Source organism: Neoarius graeffei, chromosome 8, assembly GCF_027579695.1.
Source record: "Neoarius graeffei isolate fNeoGra1 chromosome 8, fNeoGra1.pri, whole genome shotgun sequence".
Classification (NCBI taxonomy): domain Eukaryota; kingdom Metazoa; phylum Chordata; class Actinopteri; order Siluriformes; family Ariidae; genus Neoarius; species Neoarius graeffei.
This window is the reverse complement of record NC_083576.1, coordinates 11152001-11164249: the sequence shown is the minus strand read 5'-3', so window position 1 is coordinate 11164249 and position 12249 is coordinate 11152001. Positions and strand designations below refer to the sequence as shown.

The window sequence follows — 12249 nt, the reverse complement described above, 5'->3', positions numbered from 1 at the left end:
TTTTTTTTATGTATCCACAATTCACGTTTTTCCCATCTGTAATAAACAAACAAACAAACAAACAAACAAACAAACCACCCCACAGAATCTTTGATTCACTTCCTGGAGTCAAATCGAGTCGATTCAAAAATCAGTACGATTTCTGACCGCAATCAAATTGTGCTGGAGTTCGCTTGGAAGCGGACCGGAATCGCCTGACTCCGATGCTCTCGGACTGGCCCGAGTTTCCCAAAAGCATCGCAGCACAAAAGTAATCGTTAAATGGTAGCGCGAGCAGCACAATGAACACTCACTCTCCTAGTGAAGATGTTCTTAGCGTTAAGAGGCTTTTGGGAAACCCAGTCCTGGTTGTTTTGGTCTGCACCCATATGTGATTCTTATGTTCTCGCCTGCAAATGTAATATACTGTGTATGGCATAATAATCACGTCTCCTCATCCAAAACATGGCAGTCAATTTTCCGATTATTAATATTAGCTCATCCGGCCGACAGGTGAGGAGTTTATGCCATCGTGTGGTGTTTGGCATCGTCCACATTTCATGAAAATCGCTTCTTCTTGTCAATTTTTCTTTTAGCAGGAACATTGGTCTGCCTGGGCTGCATATACACTACCATTCAAAAGTTTGGGGTCACTTTGAAATGTCCTTATTTTTGAAAGAAAAGCACTGTTCTTTTCAATGAAGCTCACTTTAAACTAATCAGAAATACATTATATCCATTGCTAATGTGGTAAATGACTATTCTAGCTGCAAATGTCTGGTTTTTGGTGCAATATCTCCATAGGTGTATAGAGGCCCATTTCCAGCAACTCTCACTCCAGTGTTCTAATGGTACAATGTGTTTGCTCATTGCCTCAGAAGGCTAATGGATGATTAGAAAACCCTTGTACAATCATGTTAGCACAGCTGAAAACAGTTGAGCTCTTTAGAGAAGCTATAAAACTGACCTTCCTTTGAGCAGATTGAGTTTCTGGAGCATCACATTTGTGGGGTCGATTAAATGCTCAAAATGGCCAGAAAAATGTCTTGACTATATTTTCTATTCATTTTACAACTTATGGTGGTAAATAAAAGTGTGACTTTTCATGGAAAACACAAAATTGTCTGGGTGACCCCAAACTTTTGAACGGTAGTGTAGCTTCTACACAAATTTGCATAATTGCAATTAATAAATGACGATATGGAGTAATTCAGCTCTAACGAGCAGTTTCCACACAAATCGCTTCTTCTCCCTCAATTCTTCACCGATTTTGATTCTTTCTGGTATGAAGGTAGGGGTACCTAGGGTGCATACAACTCCTACCCGGATTTGCTTAATTACAATTATTAATGAAGTTATGGACTAATTAAGCCTTAATGAGCAAAATCGCTTCTTCTCGGTCAATTCCTCACCGTTTTGGATTCTTTCTGGCAAATAGGTCGGTATTCCTAGACTGGATATGGACCCTTTTCACGTGACGTCACGACAAATGCGGCCGCCATTTTGGACATGTACAGTACTACCAGTAGTTTACCACAGCCAGCATTGAGGAACGGCAGCAAAGAAAGTGTTTATTTTCAGCAAGACTTCCATCATGCCACTATATTGTTGTGCACCTGGATGTAGTAACCATCAACAAACAAGGCAAGGGTTATCATTTTATCGGATCCCGGTAGATGCTGACCGACGGAGAAGATGGATAGCGGCCATAAACAGGAAAGATTGGCAGCCCTCGGCATACCAACGCTTGTGTAGTGACCACTTTGTTGGAGGTAAGACGAATAAAATTAGCCAGAAAAGGCATTACATTGCTGTTAACATTCTGTGGCGGCGAGTGTGTAACCAAATAGGCTAAAATAACCCATTGTAACCTCTTTGTTCTTCTGTAGTAGCTATAAGCTAACGACATTAGCTAGCGTTGTGTTCCTTTGCTGTTGGTAGACTGTAGGACAGATCAGAGGCAGTGTCCTACAAACAGCGCTTAATTTGAGGGGGAGCAAGCCGGAGCGCGCTCCGGAACCTCGGGCGTTGGCTCCGGCAGCTATTTACACTGGATCCGTTGATCCGACACCTCTTTTGACTATGTAACAACAACAAAAAAAAAAACCCAAATAATTAAATAAAAAAAATGCAAGTTTATTTAGTGTTAATGTCTGATTTTGATATCTGCCTTGTTGGTGATTTCTCTCATGAAACGACATCCACAAAATATCTGCAGATGAACTTAATTTGCAGTGTTATTACAAAACATGCCCAGAAGCGCAGCGCAGCGCCGCGCCCCCCTCCCCTCCTCTTTTTTTCCGCACCGGAGCCGCTCATCCTCTGCGCTCCGGGACCTCCTATTTTACAAATTAAGCACTGCCTACAAATAAGTGTTCAAAACAAGAGGAACATGTATTTGTCTCTTAAATCCAGGCCGTTCCCTGTAATCTGTAACACTGGGTTGGAGAAAGTAATGGCAAATAGTGAGTGCACAAACCATAGAAGGTAAACTGTACACAGCGCCAGGGCAGTGTGATGGTATGTCTACTTTTAGACTGTGTTAGCTTATCAGTGAGCACACTCGTCACTCGACGAGTTTCACGTCTTTACGACGGATACTTAAATGTGTGTTAGGGATTACTGTTGCAGTCTAAGCAGTCACTGTAGCAGCTAGATGAGCGAGAACCAAAAGGGTCTGTGCCATAAACCGTTATTTCTGTACGTCTGTAAACAATCCAGGCGGAAGCAGATAAACGTCGCTCTCTAAGCCTGCTAACCTCAATTTTTGAAAATACCTCTCCCTCTGCTCGCCCTGTAAATGCCCTGCGTCGCTGGATAGCGAAGGTGTTTTCTGCATCTCGCTCCTTTTTCTTGTATGTTCTCCGTTTGTCGCCTTCCTCGCATTCAAACCGATTCAAGCCGAAGTCCGCTACATGTCCAAAATGGTGGTCGTGTTTACGAAGGTCATGTGACTGAAAAGGGTCTATAGTAGTGCTGTCAAAAATGTCGCGTTATTAACGCGTTAACTTGACTCAATTTTAACGGCGATAATTTTTTTATCGCGAGATTAACGCTCTGTGACATGATGCCACGCCCCACACAGCCAGAGTCCTCTGCCCTCCCCCGAAGAGCCACGGTGCTCGGCTTAGGTTTCGTTTTCCCATCGGCGGCTCCAGCCCCACTTTGCAGTGGCTGTGACAAGACGTGTTATGCTCTGCAATATAAAAAAAAAAAAAAACATTGGTACAACCAGTGTTCGAACTATGCCGATATTTTCGGGGGGTCCCTTTTTTCCCTTGGGGGGTGTGTGTGCTTGCGCTTGTCTCAGAGCGCGGCTCTCCATCGCGCGCTCACTTCGGATATGCAAATGCTTCCCGTTACACACGATTGCTATGTCAATAAACATCATTTTGCCAATATTTTAGAGACCCCCCAACATTTCCCAAATCATGTTTTCAAGGGATCTCATGTCTGTTTCAGGGGATCTCGGATCCCCCGAGTACCCCCGTAGTTAGAACGGTGAGCAAGCCCATTCACTTTATGCTGATAAGAGAATTACAATGGTTTTTCATGTGACAAAAATGTGCGATTAAATTGCGATTAATCGCGAGTTAACTATGACAGTCGCGACATTAATCGCGATTAAATATTTTAATCGCTTGACAGCACTAGTCTATAGCTTGTATATAGGATATATAAATATAAAACTTGCAATATTTATTGCACAACTTTAGATCGTGCCTGCTGGACTCGACGGAGTGAGCCACGCTGTCACTGATGGTCTCGTTTTAGGTTTAGCGTCAAGCGGCGGCTCCGTCACCTCTTTGAGGCCGATGGCGTAGGTCTGCGGCTGGCAGTTCTCCCTCAGGCTGAAGTGTCTGTAGAGCTGCTTGGAGAGGTGACCGTGACATCCTTCTCCAAACAGAGTGACCTTAGCGTGGAGCTCCATGCCTCGTTCAAAAGTGTCCTGCAAAAGACACACAGATCCACTCGGTGCGTTTATATACCGTCTGCGGTCTCACTCTCTCCATACGTATAAAGTAATCTACGATATTTCAAGATGGACCAAAATGACGTAATGCAGGAAATTATAGCACGGTCTTGATCTCGAAAGGCGTGACGAACCTTAGGCGAGCCGTCTTTGGCGATCCCGACATCGTTGGTGGCGATTCCTTTCACGCTCCCGTCCTCGTGAAACAGCACCTGTAAAAGACGTGGGCTCAGACACTCGTCCTTCAAGCAGCACATTTCACGGCACCTCATTATAATGGTTATAACTAATGAATCCAGTCAATAGGCTCGTCAAGGTTTTTAATCAAAAGGTGTGTTAAATCTGCAGGTCACGCAAGAAATAAGAACTCATTCATCAATCTTTGAGGTCGAACAGAGAAAGGTCTTTTTACAGGTGGGGTTTCTGTGCTTCTATGCAGTATTCCTGGATGTATAATTTGAAGTCTCTGAAAATACAATAATAAATAGAGCCCATTAAAACAAACATTCTGATAAAACATGCTCTTATAGGAAAATAATCAACAATGAGGTCGTGTGAGGGCGGCACGGTGGTGTAGTGGTTAGCGCTGTCGCCTCACAGCAAGAAGGTCCTGGGTTCGAGCCCCGTGGCCGGTGAGGGCCTTTCTGTGTGGAGTTTGCATGTTCTCCCCGTGTCCGCGTGGGTTTCCTCCGGGTGCTCCGGTTTCCCCCACAGTCCAAAGACATGCAGGTTAGGTTAACTGGTGACTCTAAATTGAGCGTAGGTGTGAATGTGAGTGTGAATGGTTGTCTGTGTCTATGTGTCAGCCCTGTGATGACCTGGCGACTTGTCCAGGGCAGGGCTTTGAACCAGAATTTTTTTCCTATTGGTTCGTTCCGAACAGAAACGGAATTTTAACGTTTCCGGTTTTGGGTTCCACCATTAAATAGACGTTCCCGAACCGGTTAGAACAAAAAAAATTTCGTTCCCGGAACGGTTAATTACGTTCCCTGTCAGCTGTTTAACAAATGGCTATAAAATTATGTCTCTGTCTCATCCAGCTTAAGCCAAATGTAGGCTAATTCTATTACAACCTTCATTAAATAAGACAAGAAATAATTCAAAACAATTATTATTTCAAATGTTGGCGATTTGGATTCTCAGTATGTCTTCCCATCTACACAAACAGAAAAAGTGCCAAAAATGAAAGATAATTTGTTGAGTGTGTTACCAAAGGCTAGTCAGGCCCTATGCATTGATAGGCCAACAGAGGTTAACGTCATTTAATGCTCGCGAGCCTCTCATTAACGTGGACAAATATATCGATATCGTGTTTGAAATTGACGTTTTTGAATAACGACAGACTGCAATATTTACCTCTTATTTAAGACGTGGAGACGTGATAGTAGTCCACCCTCCCGCTCTCTCCATTCAGTCAGCGAACGTCACACAGGAAGTGAACCCCAGCGGGTCATAGAAACTTGCGCAGGAGAAGAATGACTTTTTTATTTGTAGGCTACGGAAACTTTGAGGAATGAAATAAAAACCGGTATTAACCGTTACCATTATTTTTAATAAGCGTTTCTGTTCCGGAACATAAAAAATAATAAAGTTTCTGGTTTCGTTTCTGTTCCATGTGAAATAGAAAAAGTTCCCGGTTTTCGTTCCTTGAACCGGTTCAAAGCCCTGGTCCAGGGTGTACCCTGCCTTTCGCCCGTAGTCAGCTGGGATAGGCTCCAGCTTGCCTGCGACCCTGTAGAAGGATAAAGCGGCTAGAGATAATGAGATGAGAGGTCGTGTGATGATGCAGTCAGACAAGAAGCTAAATCACGGTTACCACTCAGCAGTTGATTATTTTCCTATAACAGCACGTCATTAAGCGAGGATGGCACGAGGAGTTTTTGTTCTGGGTCCAGAGACACCCGTGACTGGCCAAATTGAGGTATTTCACTCACGTGACCAAGTCACGTGATGCCGCCATTTTGGACGGCACGCTTAAGTCCTTCAGTGCAAGGTGGTATGAGATGGTGGAGACCTTTGCGCGTTTTAACAAGAAAGTAAGCTGTGATTCGTGTTAAATTGGATCTGTCTTTTATCACAAACGCTGTACCCAGCCTTGGTATGGAGCCAAGGTTGTCGACAGAAGTCAACAATTTGATGAAGGATGACCCCAGCAGTTTGAAACGGTACAAGGTAGGCTATGTTCACAACACTTTCTTGTTACTCGGGGGATCCGAGATCCCCTGAAACAGACATGAGATCCCTTGAAAACATGATTTGGGAAATGTTGGGGGGTCTCTAAAATATTGGCAAAATGATGTTTATTGACATAGCAATCGTGTGTAACGGGAAGCATTTGCATATCTGAAGTGTTGTGTTTACTTGACAACGACTGCTGCTGCCAGGTTGGTTGTTGAGTAGCCTGACTGTTTTTTTTCTTGCGAGTGGTATCATTGTTGACGCGAGGTTGTTTTTTTTAACATGCCAATGCGGACACGATTTCCCCTGATGAGTTATGACTTCAGACGCGATGCGTGTGTGGAGTCCGCGTGATATGTGCGTAAGATAGGCTTCTCATGTGTTTGGAGATCCGCGCTCTTTTTATTTTCTTTTTTTCCCCTCTTTCTTTCTCTTTCTTTTTACGCAATTTCCCTGTTTATTTCTGTCCCGTTTCTTTCTAGCCTCTGTTATTGTGTTTTATGTCTGATGTCACTTTATCTACTTGTTTTGTAATGACTTGATACTTTCTCATCTCATCTCATCATCTCTAGCCGCTTTATCCTGTTCTACAGGGTCGCAGGCAAGCTGGAGCCTATCCCAGCTGACTACGGGCGAAAGGCGGGGTACACCCTGGACAAGTCGCCAGGTCATCACAGGGCTGCACATAGACACAGACAACCATTCACACTCACATTCACGGTCAATTTAGAGTCACCAGTTAACCTAACCTGCATGTCTTTGGACTGTGGGGGAAACCGGAGCACCCGGAGGAAACCCACGCGGACACGGGGAGAACATGCAAACTCCACACAGAAAGGCCCTCGCCGGCCCCGGGGCTCAAACCCAGGACCTTCTTGCTGTGAGGCGACAGCGCTAACCACTACACCACCGTGCCGCCCCCTTGATACTTTCAATAAAAAAAAATTTAAAAAAAAGATCCGCACTCTGAGACAAGCGCAAGTTGGCTCCCAATCCTGTCTCTTCATAGCTGCAATCCATTTGGCCCTCTTGTCTGGGTCAGTAGGAAACCGGTAAAAGGAGCGTCCTGCACGCTGTCCCTGTCTGTTGTGGCAGCCCACAGCACAACAAGCAAAGACCATAGTTATTTATAGACCGCTTACTGACAAATTAATCGATTCTAGGTGTCTGTAACACTTTTTTTTTCAAGCTGCTTCTCCCTCTCTGTCTGCAGCGTTAGTATGTAGCTTGCCGTCCAAAATGGTGGACACCGGGGCGTCACGTGACCCTGTGACGTCAGGTGAAATACCTCAATTGGGGTCCTGGGCCCCAAATATTTTTATGCATACAACAGTCAGAGAAGTATATTTGGGTCAGTCCATGAAATGATGTTACTTTTCACAGGGTCTCTGCACATTTCTGACCAGCAAAAATAATACTTTTTAAGACCATTTTAAGACCACTGAGTATAAAAAATAAGACCACTACCGCGGAACAAATACGTACAGTAAAAAAAAAAAGCACACTCTAGGTTAAGTTCAAAGCATTTTTTTTAATAAATAAGTGCATCTTCAGTTTACAAAACAGAACATTAGCTGTCTTCTCGATATTTTAATAGTAGGGTACTGCTGTAAACAAACAGTGAGGAAACAAATTGATCTTCAGTTAACAAAACAGAACATTAACTGCCTTCTCGATATTTTAATAGTAGGGTACCGCCATGAACATAAACAGTGAGGAAACAAGGAAGTTTGACTACTGATCGAACTGCCTCAGTGCATCGGATTTCTCCTTAATGTCAGCCTTCAGGCCAACCAACTCCTCCCTTTTTTCTTTGGCTCGACGTCTGAGTGTGTTGGATTTTGTTATTAGAGTTGCCATTTTTGTTCCACCTCCTTATCTTAATTTGTTAGGTTGGTGGAAGCCTACCTTGAAGTTTTCCAGCAAGTCCTCAGCAGTTGAGTGGCCCATATACTGTGATCCCAGATACCGGGACTGCACTCGAGAACCAGTCTCATCCGTCACCCAATACCTCACGTGAATGTCGAGCTGCTTGCGCTTGGTGGTTCGATTCATAGACTCATCAAACATGACAATGAAGCTGCCTTGATTGACAGTAGCCAGAAGTTCACGTTTGATAAATGGAGCCAGACCAAATAGCGCTAGATATGATGTCTTGTCTTTCCCACAAGTAAACGATTTGGCATACTCGGAATCGGGGAACATTGCCTGGAAGACTGCGCCCACACCTTCATTTGAAGTGTATGAGTGGTGTCGGGTAATCGTCTGCAGAACCCACAGTATTTCTGCCTTCAGCGTAGCGGTTGGGGCGAATGCCGCGAAAGCACTTGTGCTGGGACCCGGAGACGCTAAAGCTGGCGTTGCACTTTTTGTGACCGTAGAGGCGAACATTGGCATGGGGACTGTTGTTGCCCGACTAGCAGCATAGCGCATATGCTTTTCCCCTTTCGAGTGAGCGTCAAGGGCTTTACAGCCCATTGTTGTTAACTTGATGTCTTTCCGACATACCTTACATCTCGCTTCATATTCTGAAGTTGCTGTTGTTAGCCAACTTTTGTATTTTGGCTCCTCAAGCCACTTGTTACTAAACTTACACTTCCCCATCTCCGTTCAAGTTCAACCACTTCTTCCTCGTCTGCTCTACTCTCAATGGTTCTACTACATGGATAAAAGAACACACTGCCCCCTGTGGCGTGGTTCCTGCGCTATTAGAACTAGTGCTAGACACACAACGGCTCTTGTGCTACTTGTTCAGCATCTTGATAACAAACGACACTGGTTGAATAAATAACGTTAGCGCGGAAAAAAAAATCCAGACATATGTTTTTTTTTTTTCATTTACCGTAGGCTACCCGGATGAAATTTAATACCGCCCATGTGAAATTTAATACCATAGCTCAAAACATAGCGAAATATAATGCTTTTTAAGACCTTAAAAACACATATTAAAAATAAGACTTTTTAAGACTTTTTAAGGATCCGCGGAGACCCTGTTTTCATTGGTCCGGGTTTACATAATCATTTCATCTTTAATTTCCATGATTTAAAGAAATATTTAGCAGATTATCCATAAATATTGTTTGAAGAAATAAAATAAATAAAAAAATGAAGTTTTCTTTTGAAATAAAGAAATGTGAAACATTTTCTTCCCCTGTGACTGGACACGGATGACACGTTTTTTTGTGACATGGAATATTTGCTGACTTTGAGCTTAAATAAACCTTCATTACTTTGAGAATTTCAATAAAATTAGTTTCATGGTACTTGCAATTTAGTTTTACACTCACATAATAAAGTTAAGAAAGTTCTATAAACTATTTAGCTTCGAATTCATCCACTAAAAATAGGTTGTGAACGTAACATTGTGGTGTCCTACCGTGTTACGTTAGAAACCAGGCTTATAAAAAAATGATAAAACGAGTTGAAATCATGATTGATGTTTTTAATACACTGGCAGTCAATGAAAAAGTCCAGGTCAATAATTCAACATATTACGCAATACGGAGTTGGGGAAATGTTTGTTTTGAGATGTTTCTATTGAATAGCGTGCACAGAAGTCATTAATGAGTTCTCCTCAATCCAAACATTTTTCAAGTGTCTTCAGGGAGTGGTCTTTAGGAATCGGCTCAAAGTGCTGTTTTGGAGAAAAACAAAAATTTGTACACGGTTGAAAGGATGGGTTGGATAGCCTTTATTAAGGCCATGAAAAAGCCGACTTTTGTATTCCTTATGTCCAAGATGCCACGGTAGACCCCGAAGCCGCCGCCAGGCGCCGCTAAAACCGCCATTTAGAATTTGAGCCGCCGCCAGCCAATAATTTTGTAAGCCAATTTGAGCCGCTATCTAATAAAATTTGGCTGAGCCACTAAGAATTGTGTACATCAAATAATGGGTTTATCCACATCATGAGCTACAAGAAAAGTGACACAAACATGATCAACTGTACACACTAGTAGTAACACAATAGAGACGTATAGGCATACACTGTAGAGATTTAGAACTGATATCACAGCACAGAGAGCCACCACAAGCTTGCCGTTGTGACTACCTGTCTGGCTTCCCGCCCCTCACACCGTTACCACGATACACTGGGGAACCCGGGAACCCACCCAGAGCATCAATCGACTCCGATATCGACGAGATGGCTGCATTCTTTGCCGCTGCTGAGGGAAAGTGTAAAGGTATTTTTTGTTTGTTTCACATACTTCAAGATTGATAAAAAAAAAAAAGTACTCCACCACTCTACTTTCATCATAGTAAGATAGCTGCCAGTCCTTCACTGGTCATTGCTAGTGAGAGTAGATAGCTAGATGCCTTCCTTGAACAATCCAGATTAGCTTATTATTAGCATTGAACTACAATCTTGCTAGATTTATATTTACAACCCCGATTCCAAAAAAGTTGGGACAAAGTACAAATTGTAAATAAAAACGGAATGCAATGATGTGGAAGTTTCAAAATTCCATATTTTATTCAGAATAGAACATAGATGACATATCAAATGTTTAAACTGAGAAAATGTATCATTTAAAGAGAAAAATTAGGTGATTTTAAATTTCATGACAACAACACATCTCAAAAAAGTTGGGACAAGGCCATGTTTACCACTGTGAGACATCCCCTTTTCTCTTTACAACAGTCTGTAAACGTCTGGGGACTGAGGAGACAAGTTGCTCAAGTTTAGGGAGAGGAATGTTAACCCATTCTTGTCTAATGTAAGATTCTAGTTGCTCAACTGTCTTAGGTCTTTTTTGTCGTATCTTCCGTTTTATGATGCGCCAAATGTTTTCTATGGGTGAAAGATCTGGACTGCAGGCTGGCCAGTTCAGTACCCGGACCCTCCTTCTACGCAGCCATGATGCTGTAATTGATGCAGTATGTGGTTTGGCATTGTCATGTTGGAAAATGCAAGGTCTTCCCTGAAAGAGACGTCGTCTGGATGGGAGCATATGTTGCTCTAGAACCTGGATATACCTTTCAGCATTGATGGTGTCTTTCCAGATGTGTAAGCTGCCCATGCCACACGCACTAATGCAACCCCATACCATCAGAGATGCAGGCTTCTGAACTGAGCGCTGATGACAACTTGGGTCGTTCTTCTCCTCTTTAGTCTGAAAGACACAGCGTCCCTGATTTCCATAAAGAACTTCAAATTTTGATTCGTCTGACCACAGAACAGTTTTCCACTTTGCCACAGTCCATTTTAAATGAGCCTTGGCCCAGAGAAGACGTCTGCGCTTGTTTATCATGTTTAGATACGGCTTCTTCTTTGAACTATAGAGTTTTAGCTGGCAACGGCGGATGGCACGGTGAATTGTGTTCACAGATAATGTTCTCTGGAAATATTCCTGAGCCCATTTTGTGATTTCCAATACAGAAGCATGCCTGTATGTGATGCAGTACCGTCTAAGGGCCCGAAGATCACGGGCACCCAGTATGGTTTTCCGGCCTTGACCCTTACGCACAGAGATTCTTCCAGATTCTCTGAATCGTTTGATGATATTATGCACTGTAGATGATGATATGTTCAAACTCTTTGCAATTTTACACTGTCGAACTCCTTTCTGATATTGCTCCACTATTTATCAGCGCAGAATTAGGGGGATTGGTGATCCTCTTCCCATCTTTACTTCTGAGAGCCGCTGCCACTCCAAGATGCTCTTTTTATACCCAGTCATGTTAATGACCTATTGCCAATTGACCTAATGAGTTGCAATTTGGTCCTCCAGCTGTTCCTTTTTTGTACCTTTAACTTTTCCAGCCTCTTATTGCCCCTGTCCCAACTTTTTTGAGATGTGTTGCTGTCATGAAATTTCAAATGAGCCAATATTTGGCATGAAATTTCAAAATGTCTCACTTTCGACATTTGATATGTTGTCCATGTTCTGTTGTGAATACAATATCAGTTTTTGAGATTTGTAAATTATTGCATTCCGTTTTTATTTACAATTTGTACTTTGTCCCAACTTTTTTGGAATCGGGGTTGTACAATGAAGTAAGAGACCAGGGGACCTGTGGTAATTTGCTATTTATTCCCCCTATTTGTTTGATCCGTTCGCCCGGATATATGCCACACAGTGACGTCCAGTATCAGCCATTTGTAGCCATAAACATTTTGG

The 12249-nt window shown here is 42.9% G+C and overlaps 1 protein-coding gene across 1 annotated transcript in view; it reads right to left on the bottom strand.

Moving 5' to 3' along the window:
* Nucleotides 1-12249, bottom strand: part of etfdh (electron transfer flavoprotein dehydrogenase) — a 65089-nt gene that overhangs the window by 14202 nt on the left and 38638 nt on the right. Inside the window, exons 6-7 of the mRNA XM_060927283.1 lie at nucleotides 4087-4164; nucleotides 3782-3928 (exon numbers count right to left, since the gene is read on the bottom strand). Coding sequence (XP_060783266.1) covers nucleotides 3782-3928; nucleotides 4087-4164 — 225 coding nt within the window. The remainder of the gene's footprint in view (nucleotides 1-3781; nucleotides 3929-4086; nucleotides 4165-12249) is intronic.